This window comes from Streptopelia decaocto (assembly GCF_964273445.1).
Source record: "Streptopelia decaocto genome assembly, chromosome: Z".
In the NCBI taxonomy this organism is placed as follows: domain Eukaryota; kingdom Metazoa; phylum Chordata; class Aves; order Columbiformes; family Columbidae; genus Streptopelia; species Streptopelia decaocto.
In genome coordinates, this window is record NC_138657.1 from 3306317 (window position 1) to 3322955 (window position 16639).

The window sequence follows — 16639 nt, forward strand, 5'->3', positions numbered from 1 at the left end:
ATGAAAGTAAGCAAGAAAGTTAAGCTGAGACTAAATTATAACCTTAATCTGAAAAACTACTAAAAAAAAATTTTAAATGGGTATCAAAACAATGTTACAAAGTATCATCTGGGGACACCTTGAGAAAATTTATTATAATATTTCTGGTTTTAATTTACACTACATAGTTATCCAGAACTTTAAATGTTGGCATTTCTAAATTTTATTTTAACCAGTAGAACAAGTATTTTTGAAAGCAGATATAGTAGGGTACAGGATGAAGATGGGCTTCCAAGGACAGTTTTCTTATTCCTCCCACTCATACTGTTGTTGAACCCATTAATTTTTCTGAATTGTCACACCAGCTTTTCTTCTGCATCTTTAATTCAGTGTGTGGAAGTATGGAGCTGCACAATACTTCACTGTTCTCATGGGAATGTAAACATCTTTGACAAAACAGCAGTGTATGGAAAAAAAATCCAGGTTTAATGAGGGGAAGCTAATGTCTTCACAGTGTCCCATTAAATCTTGTTACTAAAGGATTTCTCCTTCACAGGTAGCAATGGCGTTACTTACCAGTGCATGCTGAATGCACTGATACTTTGCACAAACCCCATTGTATGTAAAAGTGACAAAATGGCAAAAATAAAAATCTAAAATGCCTGCAATGCTACTATATCTACATAAAAACTACTCAAGATTAGTCTTTTCCCTTAATGAGTAAAACAGGGCAAGAACAGAGATAAGCATAATCTCTAAATGTATTTTGAGCTACGTTGCTAAGGGATGTGTAGTAGCTTTGTACATTAGATTCTTCCTCTGCTCTGGAAAACTCAAGATTTCACAATAGAATACCCTGCTTATCGTCAAATAGATTTCCAATCTTTACATGAAAATTGCTATGAAAACATACAGTTATTTACTGTTATTAATTTTCTGGGGGAAATAATATTACCTGCAATAATTACTGTTGCAAAAGCAGCAAATCCATATTCATCCTTTCCTTCTACAATCTGAGCTCCATATTCAGGATTTGAGAGGAAAACATAAAACAATTCCTGTCCTTCAGGCTCATCATCGTCAAAAATCTTTATGGACAGCCTGCTTTCTCTTTGTCCATCCAGCAAAGTCAAAGAGACTGACTGTTCCTCGAAATCTTCCCCTTCCATTGCCCAAGTGAAGTTGGATCTTCCATAAACGTTTCCAAAAGGATATGAATCTGCTCCACTTTGCGCACTCACTCCCCCAAAGGTTTTAATGGTTACTTCAACATCACCGGTAAAGCCCTCGGTCCTTCTGATATGAAGTATCGCTGTGTTGGGGGTACTGTTGTTCGCATCTTCTTCAACATAAATAAACTCTGGCCCCAAACTTAGTATTCCATGAAGAATATCATTAGCGAGGATATTAACTGTTGCAACACTGAAAGCTGGATTCAGACGTGGACTCCAGGCAAGATTCACAGGTTGAACATCCAAAATTTCCACAGAAGTCAAATTTACAAAAAAAAATTCCTCAATTTCAGAGACAGAGTCATCAATTATTGATATTTCTATCACAGCGTTTGTCTGAAAACGTAAAAAATTAAGCTCTCCATTGTAGATGGGTACAAAGTCCTCTAGTGGTTTGGCACTTCCTGGAATGGTCTGATATGTCAATTTAGTGAGATTACTTTGAAAACCAAACAATCTTTGGACATGTAGTGTGACTGCCCGAACATCTTCTTCAACTGAAACAGACCTTGAGTTAAGAGCAAACTGGAAGATCCCCATTGGCTCAATTTCAGCTGTTGTAAAACCCGATCTGAAACAGAAAAGACACCAAAGTTGAGAGAGGAAATATGAAGCAGAATAATTTCCAGTGAACAATCAATGACGGCTGCAAGAAAGCGGATTAAACAAATGTCTAATAGCAGAGGGAAGAAATAGCAACCATACCAAAGCAAGATGTAACATGATTGCCTGAAAAATGATTTTGTAACAATAGGATCGAACAGCCCTCCTCAGATGCAATGCACCCAAATCAGCACAGGATACAGAGTAAAGTTTAAATAAAATAAAGTCTTCCTGAGAAAATGGAGAAGCAAAGGAAAGTATGATGTTTTCCTGTTGTGGACACGATGAAAGAAAATATATTACAATACAGCCACCCCGAGTAATACCAGTTTTATCTATAGAACAAACTTCCCATTTCAAAGGAAAACTGAGGGATAGACAGATCCTAACAGATCTACAGTTACAGCCAGGAAGCTAGAGAATGAGAGGAAGTTATTTTAAAACTTACAGTGGGGCTTTGAAATGCTAACTTGCCCCTCACAGTAATTTTTTTTCCAGATCTGAGCCCTATTATCAACATAAACTTAAGTTCTCCTTCATTCATATTAAATATATCCCTTTCTTATTAGAAAATAAGCATAGAGGCAAAAGTCTTCGTTAAATCTTGTGTCTTATACCTGTCTGCAGAACTGACCTATTATTCAATGCTAGAGGCTATCAAATGGCACTAAAATTACAGTGATTTTGGTCAAAAAACTAGACCATTTCCACCACTAAGGGAGCCAAAAGCTCTTCAAAGTCACCTTTACTCTCCATGGGATGTAATCTTAAGTTTTCTAGGAAAGGTCTTTCTTATATACTTAATGTATTTGATTCACAGGGTAAATAGGGGCTCTGAGGACACCTGTCCACAGGACAGACAAGCCCAGGAGAAGGGGTCAATCTCAGGATTTATCCATCCATTTCATTCCTGACTTCCTTCAGATTTGCCGCTGTAATTGTAACACAGTGAAGCCAAAACCTTTCTCCATACGTGGTGTTACTCCATGTCCATGCTTTTTGTACCACTTCTAGCTATCAATGGTTAAGGATGAATGAAAATAAAATAGTTTGAAGAATAGATAACTTATCTGAGATGGAAAACTACATTAAATGTAATGGTTTTGTTTTTTAAAAAATAAAAAGGAGGTTTTATATAAATTAGGTATTTTCAGAACATTTCTTGTTTTATTTTTATTATAAATAATTTGTTATGTAAGACCTTCTAAATATGGATTTTTAGGGACACTAATGAAAACTGTTAAGAGTTGCTTTCAGTCTTCAGCTTCCCGGCTAAAACTGTTGATCTTCATTTTCTTGACTGTGCCCGTTATTCTAGGCACCTATAAAATAGATTGGAGTTGGATAAAAGCCTCAGTTCTGAACAGGTCAGATCTAGATCACTTTGTTCTCACCTGAGACAAGATATACAAATTTATGAAAGAATGGACTACAAGTTACTAGCTGCCTATAATAATAACAACAACAGGGATTTGTATAAGTTTTGTATCTGTACACCGGTCATAATTCTTATGGCATTGGTGCGACTCAAAAATACAAGTAACTTCCTTACCTCAGGCGAGCCCCACCAGACACATTGCTGTGCGCTGCTGTTAAAGTGATGGCAAATGACTCACATTTATTTAGGCTTGGAGTGGCCTGAAATGAAATTACTTTACTTTGCTCACCAGAGAAAAATGCAACAGTACCTGAAGGAAAGAGAGAGTGAGAGAGAGCAAAAGTCAAAACAATCCAATAGGAATCCTCTTTTTATCTGGGAATGCGCTAAAGTACAGACTTCAATCACAATTCCACTCCATTTAGGAAGAAGAAAACTGGATAAGGGTCTTTCCTATATGAAGCTGTCCTTCATGTCCACAGCATCGTGCCTGCCTCCCAGACATGTATCTATGAAGTTTAAGGGTTTTTTTTCTTATAAAATGAACACATCCCTTATAGATAAAAATTAGACCACACAATTTCAATCTAATGACTCTTTATTAATAGAGAAAGCATACAGAGGTATATATAACTAAAAGGTGGTATCATCACTTATGCAGCTTTCGTAGCTGTTTCCTCAGACTGTTACTCACCAAACAGAGGAGTAATATTGCCTGACGGAGCAAAGTCAGTGATCAGGTCTGGTGGGTATCCTGAGATCCAGCTCACGATGACAGAGCCATAAACTCCTTTTCTGGTGATGACAGCCTGGCCTGTCCCTGCTATAATGTCTGTAAGTCGTAAAATCACAGATTCAAAGCCAACCTGTGGAAACATAGTGGATTTTGTTATAGAAAATGGAATAAAAGTGGACAATAACATATATGAAAGAGTACTATATTTTGTAAGGTAGGCATCTTAACAGTAGTTACACATGCATATAAATATATGTATGTACATGTCTATATATGCTTGTGTACATATATATATATATATATATATACATGCTTTCTTCACAACTCTTCAACATTTCTAAATCTTAGACTTTTGAGAATTAGATATCAGGGAAAAAAGGAACCAGTATGAATGACATTTTGGTACTGAAAACACTGAATATAGTATTTTGTGTCTGTCATTCAAAAGGAAAACAAACCAACCTGCCCTTAATGCTCACATGCAATGGCTGTGGTACCATACAGATACACACAGGTCTAAAATAAAGTATTATTTGTCTATCCAGTGAAAGTAAATTGTTGTCACATAACATTGTTCACAAAAACATTCATGGTAGTATGATGTACTTTTCTTTCTTTGACCAAAAAATGGGAATGAAAAAATAATTCACACGTTCTAAAATTATAAGTGGATGTATGGTAGTAAACAATGTTTACAGAATTTGAATTAAGTTCAATTACAAATTGAAAGACAAAACAGTGTGTCAAGAGAATTAAAATCATTACATAAAAACTTCAATAAAATTTAAGAGATAAAAACTCAGCATGCTGTTGTCTTTGCTTGCCACATAAAAAGGGAACTGTAGCACATATACCATATTGGAACAGGTATATTAAATTTTTTCTGTCTCATACAAAGCAGACAAATGGAAAATTCCCCACTCAGTGATTAGCCAAAGATACTGTCAACTGCATTAAAACCCAGCATGACCTCCACCTCTTCTTGCACATGATACTGCATGCATGCTCTTATCTACTTTGGGGCTGCTGTACTTAAAGGAATAACATTGTCCAGCATTAGCTATTTTCCTCTAAGTCTCAGAACTTCCATTTCATGTAAACAAAAGTATAAATAAATCATAATATTTACGCTATTTACATTTTATAGATGAAGAGACCTTTTCAGACTGCATTTACACATCTCTATATGAATTTGTATCAGAGAAAAGACAATATACAGTACAAGTAATAACCGGAACAGTCTTGTCGGTCATTAAATTGGTTGCAATGATGAAAACCTTAAGGAGCAAACTGAATTCTTATAGCGGCTGCCTTTTGTAGTGAAGCGTACCTTCCTTCTGCGGTAGAAAATTACACTGCAGTCAGTCTACTGACCTGTGAATTGGCAGCTTCCTCAGGAACAAGCAGAATGGCTGACTTCGCTTTTCCTAATATTTTAGGCACATCCTTGGCACTTGTCCCAACCAGGCTTACGTTAGTCAGTTCCAGGGTAAAATTCAAGCCCAGTAAAATAAACACCTTTGAGAGGAAGAATGCAATTAAAATGGTGGAAATGTAATTCCACTGAAAACATGATAACCACCAGTTCAAAGAGTTAAGTGGCAGAAAAATCAGCAGATTTTGTTGTTTGCATGAAAAAAGCAGTGTTCTCAAGTCAAGTGTTTTGTTGATTATCTTTCTATAAAGACACACAGTTAAAACAGCTATATTGTGAGTGTAATTTACCAGCAGTTAATTGAAAGATGAGTTTATAGAGCAAGTATTGCCATTTTAATGAATTGTATCTAACAGAGTGGGTCTCAGCTTGATTTTAACTCTTAGGATTAATAAGATGCAAGACAAATGTAAAAGGATGTAAGTGTGGATGTAAGACTGTAATAATAATAATAGTAAACAACCAGGGAACACAGGGAAATGCAGGTAAATTTATCTGCTGCTTCATGAGTCAGTACTGACACATCACTATTTACAATGCAAAAGAGAAATTGAAAGAATATTTGAATACATAAAATAACAAAATATTGAACTGATAGTAGCACAAAGCAATGATGGAAGGAAACACTGGATATTTGAACACATGCATAGAGTGATTTTGCAGTTATTACCTGAAAATGTGATATTTGAACCCAGTTCTAGTCCATAAATGGGAAATTCATTATACCAGAACTCTCTTTTCTGCTTCTTGACAGTGGACAGTATCGAGAGTTTAGTATCTTATTCCAGCACATTTGTATTGTGACGAACACAAATGGAAACAATAGATACCACATGACTTAAAAGGATAATACAGACCTGGTTGCTTATTGGCACTCTTTTCACTCCAAAGCTGGCACCATCTTTTATTGTGAGGTATCCCACCTCATTCTCAGGCTCAATTAGTGCTTCTTCATAATGAGATGTGATATGGTACTCAACAATTGCTTCTCCAAATGCCCCAGCATGCCGAGTTACATTGATCTGAACATACCGATCCAGGTTCCTCTCTACGAGTACTGACTGCTGGTCAGAGTACAGGGCGAACACTCCATAGGGGTCATCATTTGCAAACACATTGATTTCCAAAATTCTTTTCTCTTGGTCTAATTCTGCTCCACCTTCTACTGAAATCAGCTGCACCACATAGTTCTCATCCAGTTCTGGAACATCATCAGGTAGCAGGTAGATGATTATCTCAGCTGTGCTCTGCTGGTCAGCAATGACAACAGATCCCTCTGTCCTAAGAAAGTCACCTGTGATGTCAGATTCACTACGTATTTCCCAGTAAACCTGAAATTTATTTAGAAAATGCACAAAATGAAGGCAATATTACCCACAGAGTCGGAAGCTTTCACATTCATGATTCAGTATAGATTGCATATGGAATAGTTTGGGTTTAAATGGGTAAAATAAAAATTTGTTTAAGTATGCATAGAAAGAAGCACATAGACTATCTTACAAAGTGGTGTGTTGTTCTTCCAGCAGTACTGTGAATGCAAAGATTACCTTCGTATATCTTCTGGACACCTACGTAAAACTATACGGAATCTCTGAACAATTTCTTGATATTATTTCTATCTTTACACCAAGATATACTTGCTGTTTTTCCAGTTTCCAGAATTCCTCACAACAGAAAGGTGTGAAGAGTTCTCATTAAACACATTAGATGTTTTTATTAATTATTTTTTTTTAAATAAATGAGTACTTGTGAAAATGCTGACTTCTAAACAACTTTAGGTAAAGACAATGTAAGTGATGATTCTAAAATGCCTGATTCTTACCTTTACATATGGCTGAAAAAGAGTAAATTGTGAGGATCTCAAAGAAAGCTCACTATGAAAGTCTGGTCTCTCCTGTTCTCCCATCAAAAGCACAGGAGCAGAGGGAGAGAGAAAGCAAGACAAGCACTCCAGTGCTGTTTTTCTGGTCTTTTCACTGACCAGGGGAGACTGAATCTGACTCTACAAACCACAACTACTAGAGCTGAGCCCTTGCTAAACTCAGTCTAAAAGGCGACATTTCAAAATTTGAGAAATACGCAATTGAAAGGCACAGAATAAGATCTCCCTCCATGCATTGATACAGAGGATTATTTCAGATTATAATGTTGATTAGGAAGAGAGTGAGAATACCGTTATGTTTCCCATGGTGCCCTGGATTCGTCTGACAAACAGTGTAATACTTTGTGGCCCTTCCACTGCAGAGGGTTCTGTGAAGTTTTTCTCAGTTAATGATTCAGGAGCAAACTGTACAATTCCATTGGGATCACCAAACTTCTGTATCTGTAAGGAAGTAATTGAATAAAAAAAAAATTAAAAAATCAGAAACGTAAAGTGAATAGTATTCTTGTTTGAAACATTGAGATTTTCATTGCTAGATGCTATAGGGAATGTATCAATTAGTTCTTCCTATTGAGTTTTCTCCTCTTAAGGAGACTCAAGAGTACATCAGTATTTAGAAGAGAGTCTGAGAGAGTCTGCTTTCTAATTCCCCAACTTACACTGGAACCTGGGGTTGTTCCTGCCCAGATTCAAGACTCTACACTTGCCCTTGTTATATTTCATTAAATTTCTCCCTGCCCAGCTCTCCAGCCTGTCCAGGTCTCTGATGGCAGCACAGCTTCCAGTGTCACCACTCCTCCCAGCTTGGTGTCATCAGCAAACTTGCTGACAGTCACTCTATTCCCTCATCCAAGTAATTGATGAATATATTGAATAATACCGGCCCCAGTACTGACCCTTGAGGCACTGCACTAGATACAGGCCTCAACTGGACTCTGCCCCATTGACCACGACCTCCCCATGTAGTAGGGGAGGCAAAAAAAAAAGAGGCAAATGACAAGCTATTCAATCATTATGATTACCCTTTAAAGCTTTGCAGGATAAATACCAATAACAGAGATCTCAGGAGAAAGAAAAGCAATAATGACTTACTATTAGTGTAATGCTGTTTGCCTTAGGATCTAGTTCTGCTTCACCTTTCATAAGGCTCAGCCTAATAATGAAGATCTCCTGAACTTCAACTTCTTCATGAGGATGGATTTGTAGATTAATAGTTCTCAGCCCTCCTTCCCCTTCTCCAAAATAGAATGATCCGTTCACAGGGTCACCAATGTCACTATTCAGGGGAGATAAAACCTCTTCTGAATTGGGTCCCAAGATGTCCCAATTAATCTGTGGAAGATACCAGTTTCAGATTTACAGTGGTGACATATTATAACTGCCTCCCAAGTCGGGGGAAGTGACAGAGTAACACAAGTGACATAAAAATTCTTGCATCTGCTAGCAAGCTACATTTAAATATGTGCTCTTTTTTACAGAACACAAAATATTACTAATTGATTATATGTGGGAAAATATATAATCCTTTTGAGAAAAATAAACATTAAAAATAGAAATTCTGAAGTGATAGTTAGCCACAATGCCATTTTATTAAATTCTAGATATTAGTTACAGAAAAGAAAATAAACTGAGGTTTCTGTAGCACGTAACAGGAAATGCACGGGCCAGTTTCCTTTTCTCGTCCTTTCACAATTTATTTTGAAAAGCTCACCAAATAAATATCCTGACCAGAAACATTCCCTGGGAAGTGTGATATCAAGACTGAAAATGACAAATATTTTCTGCAATAGGAGTTTTTAATGCCTCAAATCACGATTCACACTTCCTCAGGCCGATTAAAAGCTAGAATATTTTCAAAATTTCCCACAAATTAGATTGTTTTTGAAGGGGTCATATTCAGCATCTTAAAATTATTATTTTGACACTTAATTGTTTTTCAGTTTTCTTCAATGACTTCTAGGAACAGTCAAAGAAGACCACGGCAATTTTTACATGAGGACAGCAGTAGCTCATGGCCTTTAATGCCAATTTTCCAATCATTTGCCCAGACTGTGGAAGCCTTATCTTGGCTCATATTTATACTTTCACTTTGGCAGTGATACGTACAGACTAAAAAAAATCTAGAGGACTCATAGTAAACAATTTACTGAAAATAAAAATAAATTGACCAGCTTCAGGAAGTAATTCAACTGAGTTAAATTAAATTAGTGGTGGTGCATGAAATTAACTATATTTTCAATGGGATTGGGAGATAGTTCAAATAAAGTACACCAGACCACAATAAAAGGAGAAAAGCAAGGAGAAGAAAGAGAAGATCAAAAAAGTAACAATATTTTCTGTTCTTCTGCAACTATACAGAATTGACGCTTAATGAAAAGCTGCAACTATCCCATTAGAAATCAGTCACAAGGAAGCCCCTGACGGCAAAAAAAGAAGATTTTTGGCCTTGTCACTGGAAAACATTCAGTTTTTGAGAACCAGGGCCCACCTGTGTCTCCCCAAACAATTTTCCTGTCCTTTCCAGCACCAGCGACACTGTTGTCGGTGTATCGGGGTTGGGAAGAGTAATTCGACTCTGGTTGAGAAATCGGATGATGCCCTGGGGGGAGTCGCTTTTGGCAATGGTGACCTGGCTCAGTAGATGGAGCCCAAGGGCTGCTCCACCAGTGGCTCCCGTCAGCTGGATTTCAAATTGCTCTGCAAATTCGCTGCATGGAAAAAAAAAAAAAAAAAACAGAAAAAAAGACGTTCTGAGACACACAAGAACAAAAAATTAAAATTATGATTTGTCATTCAACCATGCATCCAGCTGGATCTGTTTAAAGATATACAGAAGTCATCTCTGTAAGCATACAGCAGAAGATTCCTCCCATTTGCAGAGAATGGTGATATCTGAAATAAAGATATTGTTTTATTTTCCAACCATGTGCTAAATATAAAAAAAAAAAAATCAGCAAAATATTTTATTATTCACAGCAGTACTATTAACACCCAAAATTTCTGATAATCTAGGTAAAAAGAATGTAGTTGTTTGCATAAAATTTAACGGGCACTATGAAACTCTAATAACAGCTTCTTTTCCCTCCCTTTAAATATTTCAGGGCTGCAGAAATTTGCTTTTTCAATTCAAACTCTACAGATAGGCATACTGCACATGCTAAAAAACGGTTTCTCAGAAGTAGATTAGTGAATAAATATCTGAAAAAAATAATTACCTTTCTTCATCATCTATGATAGAGATATAGATAAAAGTCTGGTTCTGGCCATGATAAAAAATGACAGAATCATTATGGATGATGTAGTCAATGTTCAGAAGTGCAGAAATACTTCGAGAAAGGAAATCAGCTGTTACATCGCCATACGTTCCACGCTTTCTCACAACAGGAATCATGATTAATCCAGCGTCCTCTTCCACTTCAAGAATAATTGGGAAAAGAGTTATTTTATTTCAAAATTTGTGAGAGAGCCACGGGCTTATCATCTAAACCATAGTGAAAACTTCTGGTAAACTTACCCTGTAGAAGGATATACTGTGGATCAAATTCTATGATGCCTTCTGCATTATCACTTTTTGCTATAGTGACTCGTACTGTGGAGATATTTCCTATTACTGGGGGTTGATCTATCTGTAGACCATTTTCCTTTATGGTAAAATCAAATCCACTTGCAAGAACATAAAAAGGAATATTACATTAAAAAAAAAATCTTGCAAAAGTATTGTAATGCAAGTATGACAATTTTCAATTACCACAAATACTTTTATTTTCTGACAGTTACCACTGAAGATTTTTGGTCAAACTTTTTCAAACTGTATATGCAAAACTGGTAGTTTATTCACAGAAATGTGGATCTTTCACTTTTTCTTTCATGTTTTATCTTCTTATTTGAGTTTCATGTGATTTGACAACTTCTATGTAATGTATGGACTTTCAGCTTTAATAAATCTTAATCAGCAAAATCTTCAAATTAATGTTGAAAGAATTTGGATTCCCATACATCCAATTTGTATTATTATTACTATTATAGCTGCCATATGAAATTTTACAGTAAAACACCTGAAATCCAGCGGTGACTTTATGCAGGTAGATCAGATTCCAAATACAGTTTGATCTCCTGCTTTTAATTAATTTTATCTTATAATTAATTTTATCTTTACCTTCCTTGGAGTTCCACTTTAGTAATCATCACTGAAAAGTCTTCAGGACCCTCAGGAAAGTCGTCATCATGAATTTCAACCGAAATCATTCTACTCTCCTCATGTGGTTCAAATAACAGTTCCCTTACTGTGGGGGTGAAATCAGCTCCCTCCTCTGCAGTCCCATTTATTATCTGGAAGCAAAGACGCACTTTGCCATAGGATCCCCTTGAACGCAAAACAGTGATGTTAACCTGAGGGAGAGAGGACATTTGCTTTAAAAAATGGCTTTGCTTTTCTGTTACCGTTCTGAGACTGTTCTATAGGCACCTTTTCAACCGTTCTGTCAGGTAACAATTTGCTCTAGTACGTGCAGAATACACATAATTTAACAGACAGGCATCTTTCTCAGAGTATTAAAAACACCAAAAGCACCAGATGGACTGTGCTACGATAAATGCAGAATAAATCTCTGACTTTTTTTTTTTTTCTAAAGTTAAGTATAAATCTACCAACAATATTGATATCTATCAATATTTTACGTAAGAAGGAATTTTAACCATATACCCATTTTTCTTCTTCTGTTGTCAGCAATATTTCTCGTGAAAATGTAAACTCTCCATATGGAAAATCACTGGCAGCCATGGTAATATTTGCTGTGCTGCTAGATTCATTTATGAGTCCTCCATCAGTGATTCCAGTTAATTCAAATGTGTAGTAATGCTTCTCCTCAGGACGGTTATCATCGACAGCCTAGGGAGAAGAACCAATTAACCATTTCCAGGTAGAGAGGTATAACTAATTTCTAATCAAGATGCTGGCTAAATAAAAGGAAGAACCTAAAATAGCTACTGGTGTAAAATCTCTTGTACCTGTATTAGAACCACTGCTGCAGACTGCCTGTCTCGCATTGTCAAGGTCCCCGATGTCTCAATAAATTCTGTGTGATGAGGGGGTGTTATATTCCAATATATTATGATTTCACCAAAAATCCCTGGGCCACGTGTCAGGCTGCAGAACGCAAACACAGATTTAATCTTCTACCTTTAATATTTGATACCAAATCCAGAGATATAAAGCATAGATATTGTTGTGCATGGAAGAAATGTTATCAGCACTGTGAAGCTTGAATTTTAATCTATTAAGTCACTATTAAGATCTTTACCATAACCTCTTCAGAGCAATAACATGTCTGCAGTTCTGATTTACTTCCCCGTGTTGGGAGGCATCTTGAGCTGTATTTTTACCCAGAGCACTTTACAGTTTCTTTGTGCATACAGCCCAAAGTTGGCGGCTGAAAACTGAGCTGTCTTTCTGCTTTTCAGGAAATAGACATGCAAAACAGAAGGGAAATGGGACTTATGGGTAGCGCCCAGAGGTAATTTGGTTTTTAAGGCAGAAAGATACGAGAATAATACTATGAGATCACTTGAGAAATGTTCTGTGTGCTGCTTGTCTGAAAACCTAGAGGCTAATCCTACTCATGACATTCTCGGTGAACTGAAGCATGGCAAGAAATTGTCTATATCATGATCTACTACATGTTCTAAACTGGTGCTGCACAAAACAAACCATCCCTTTGTCTGTTGGGATTCTCAGGGCAGCATGAGAATCTGTTTTCTTGCTTATATTTGCTGTTTCACTAAGGGAAAGTGTTGTAATCCTTTTTCTCCAATTCTGTTAGAAGGTATAGTAACATTGTGATTTCTTCATCTCGTTTTCAGCTGACTGAATGCAGTGAAATAATTGCATCTTGTTTCAACTAAGACCCATTGCTGCTTTGGCTATGCTGATCATCATAACAGTGTACCGAATTTCAGTTCAAGCACCAATCCTGAACTGAATCCTGAAAATCACAAAGCATCTTCAAATATAATTGACTGCCTTCCCCTATTCCTTTGATTAGAATCCTCTTTCCTTTAATGCATCAATGTTGTAAATAATTTGAAGACATATTTAAAGCTCCTCAGCAATATTGAAAAGATACCTACGTAGTATGTTCTGCCCTTCTTAAAAAACAAGCATCTAATTTTAAAAATACTTATGATTTTAGAAGTGATAATGAAATGCAGCATTCAATTAATTCTTGCCAAATGTGGAGCCTCATAGCTTTTGAAACAGAGCTGTTTTGGATAAATGAGTGATGTACTCACCTAATAAGAGCAGTCCCATTATAATTTCCTGAAGGTTCTCCAATCAGAACATGTTGGGATGAATGTGCTATCCCAACCACCCCAGAAGCTCCTTCATCACCCACAATAATGATGGTTGCAACACCTATGAAGAGAACAAAGCTTCTCATGGTAAAACAAAACTAACTAGTGAGGTATTTTTTTAGCATGTTTTGTGACACAAATGGTTAAGCACCAGCTTCCCAGAGAGCCCATGGAATCCCCAACCTTGGAGATATTCAGAATTTCAGTAGACAAGGCATTCAGTGACCTGATCTAATTGTGAAGGCAATTCAACAAGATGGCCCCCCTAGATGGTCTCTTACAAATGAAATTATTCTATGATTCTTACAGGTCTGAACCTGGTTTTGGTTTCTGCTTGTTTCTGTTAAACAATTCTTTACAGACAATGTTGATTATCTGAACACAAAAGTCTACACCAACACTTGATTTAGACAGAAAAAATATGATCTAAAATTCTCTTTGATTTCTTCAGATAAGGAAAAAACTTAGGGAAAAATACTGACAGTCAAAACTGCTACCAACTAGCTGCACACAAAGTATATAAGAATTGCAGTCTAAAATAATATGAACAGACATATTGGAATTCTCGTATGAAATGTCTCAAAGTAGAATGCAATGGGTTAATTCTTTACCATGTATAGGGGATATCTCCGCATCACCAGTAGAAACCAGCTGAATGGTAAATGATTCATTCCCCTCCAGCAAACCATCTTGTACCGCGTTCAAAACAATCACCTTCTGGGATTCAGTCTGTGTCACATAAAGACCAGAAGATAACACATACACACATTAAGTGACACTAAACAAAATATGACATTATAAAAAAAAGTTTTTTTCTTTAACAAATCAAGTGTTGAGCATGCATATGGTAGATACATTCTGTAATATTTTTTAAATATGACATTTGGCTGAAATGTAGTAAAAACTGCCTCTAAAATATTTTGTGCCAGCTCAAAAATACCCTAGCTATTTTCAAGTGAATAGCAATTGAAATTACTTTTAAACTATAGCCACATAGAAGTTTTCAACTTAGAGGAAACTTCATACACAGAATCTTTTATGTCAGAATGTGCATATCCAATAGAATACTCACATTCTAAGGATTAAAATTATTAAGACCAGATATATTAGGTCATAGCAAATTGCCATCTAACCCACATTTTTGTCAGTGAGCAGTAGTAAACACTTAGAATAGAGGGAAAAAGCAGGTACACATTGTATTACTTTAGTACACCATACTTACATACTTGCATTCTTACCTGCATGCATATATAAGGAATTCAAGAAGAAAAAAACAATGTCCAGAACTATCAGTAGAGAAAGGATAGCAAAATGATAGCAAAATTTTGCCAAACACTGCTGGTCTTTTAATGAGCTTTTCCAGCTGATTAAAAACAAAAGAAACAACTGGTATGCCTATTTGTTTGATGGAAAATAGGCTTGTATAGACAGAATAGATTCTGCTTTATCTTAAAACACTGTTCTTCGTTAAGTATTTGAGTAGACTGTAAAAGACTGATATTAGGATAACAACAGTATCTTGACAATACCCAATATTTTAAAAGGCTCTTACTGCAGATCACTAACCTAAAATGAAAGACAAATCAAATAACAGTGTCCAGTTTGAAAGTTACTTGGGTATTATATTTATTTTATAAAATACGCATGTTTTGAGCATTAATTTATCCTTCTCACACTTTCAATATCAATTTTCTCTTTCAACCAACTGATACTGCAATGGTATAAGTGTTTCTGTAATTATTCTTCACGTTCAGTACATTTTTGTTCCTCTTTCTCAATTGTAAAAACAACTCAGATCTGAAGAGCCTGTCTTCCTGATGATTACATTATGCTGCCTTAAAAAAGCATGTCAGCTTTCTTCTTCTGTTTGGAAAAAAAATGCATACTGCTATCCCCACCAGTCCAAACTGGCCTTTTTCTGGTGTTCTAATACTTAGTAAGCCCCTACTTTTATGAACACATAGCAACAACCATGCAAACACACATAAGAAGAAGACAGAGTTTCTAAACCTAGCAGCAAATGATTTACTGCAACATCAGAAATACCTCACTGAAGTGGAGGGTACCGTTCAGAGGGGTCAGATCATATCTGGCAGCTTCCTCGAGAATCCACAATACTTTAACTGCTCCTCGTCCTCCCTGACTCCGACTCACCGTGAGCAACGCAACTGCAGCGGAGTCATCAGGTGCCTGAGGCTCCTTCACTGTTACCTGATGAAGAAGGAGGATGTAGGAAAGGCTGCAGCAAAAGGCATTAATACTGACTTATAAACAACAACAAAAAACATTATCAATGCCCATGTAAAATAAGGACGAGAGCAAAAATCAACAGGAAGATAACAGACGTAACGAATGTGTCGAATTTTGCTAGCAAAGATTAGTCACTCGAGTTATTTTTGTATGCCCTGTGATTCAAAACAATTACAGACAATGAGTCACACGCAGGCACAGCACCAGCAACATGGAGAGCAGAAGAATCATTCACTGACAAGAACTAAGATGAGATATGTTTCATGATTTCTTTCCAAACTTTACTTTCAGTAATACAGATTATTACGAAAGCATTTTAATATTCAACAGACTAGTAAAAATCCTACTCAGGATGCCCTGAATTGTTAGCATACTGAACTGAATCATGCAGAAATCTACATTTATGCTGCAGCACTGTCATCGTTGTTACCATCCTACTCAGCTACATGAAGACAGGCACTAACATGCCTTTCAATGGAAGAGTCACGTCTTCCACTGCAATGAAGGCACAACAAAATTGTCTGTGTGCTAATGGCACAAACCTAATACCCAGATTTTGCAGAAAATCCAAATCGTACTCACATTCTTTTCTTCAAACCCAAATACTCCAACAGGGGAATCATTTGGTGGAATGACGACAGTTACCAGGGTGTCATCCCCAAGTCTTGCACCACCTGTTACCCTCACCAGGGCAATCTTGAATATCTCAAGGGATTCAACTTCACTGTCATCTATGACTGTAATTTCTATTTCTCCTGTAGCCTGCAGAAATTGTTAAAAACAAAACAAAACA

The 16639-nt window shown here is 36.5% G+C and overlaps 1 protein-coding gene across 1 annotated transcript in view; it reads right to left on the reverse strand.

Annotated features, from left to right (window-relative positions):
• Window positions 1-16639, reverse strand: part of ADGRV1 (adhesion G protein-coupled receptor V1) — a gene marked incomplete at its 5' end in the record, with an annotated part of 258760 nt that overhangs the window by 157246 nt on the left and 84875 nt on the right. The window contains 17 exons of the mRNA XM_082075144.1: window positions 935-1782; window positions 3367-3502; window positions 3887-4058; window positions 5303-5446; window positions 6221-6694; window positions 7537-7686; window positions 8338-8577; window positions 9734-9953; window positions 10461-10659; window positions 10760-10908; window positions 11402-11634; window positions 11948-12133; window positions 12253-12391; window positions 13534-13657; window positions 14208-14325; window positions 15643-15807; window positions 16429-16608. Coding sequence (XP_081931270.1) covers window positions 935-1782; window positions 3367-3502; window positions 3887-4058; window positions 5303-5446; window positions 6221-6694; window positions 7537-7686; window positions 8338-8577; window positions 9734-9953; window positions 10461-10659; window positions 10760-10908; window positions 11402-11634; window positions 11948-12133; window positions 12253-12391; window positions 13534-13657; window positions 14208-14325; window positions 15643-15807; window positions 16429-16608 — 3877 coding nt within the window. The remainder of the gene's footprint in view (window positions 1-934; window positions 1783-3366; window positions 3503-3886; window positions 4059-5302; window positions 5447-6220; window positions 6695-7536; window positions 7687-8337; window positions 8578-9733; window positions 9954-10460; window positions 10660-10759; window positions 10909-11401; window positions 11635-11947; window positions 12134-12252; window positions 12392-13533; window positions 13658-14207; window positions 14326-15642; window positions 15808-16428; window positions 16609-16639) is intronic.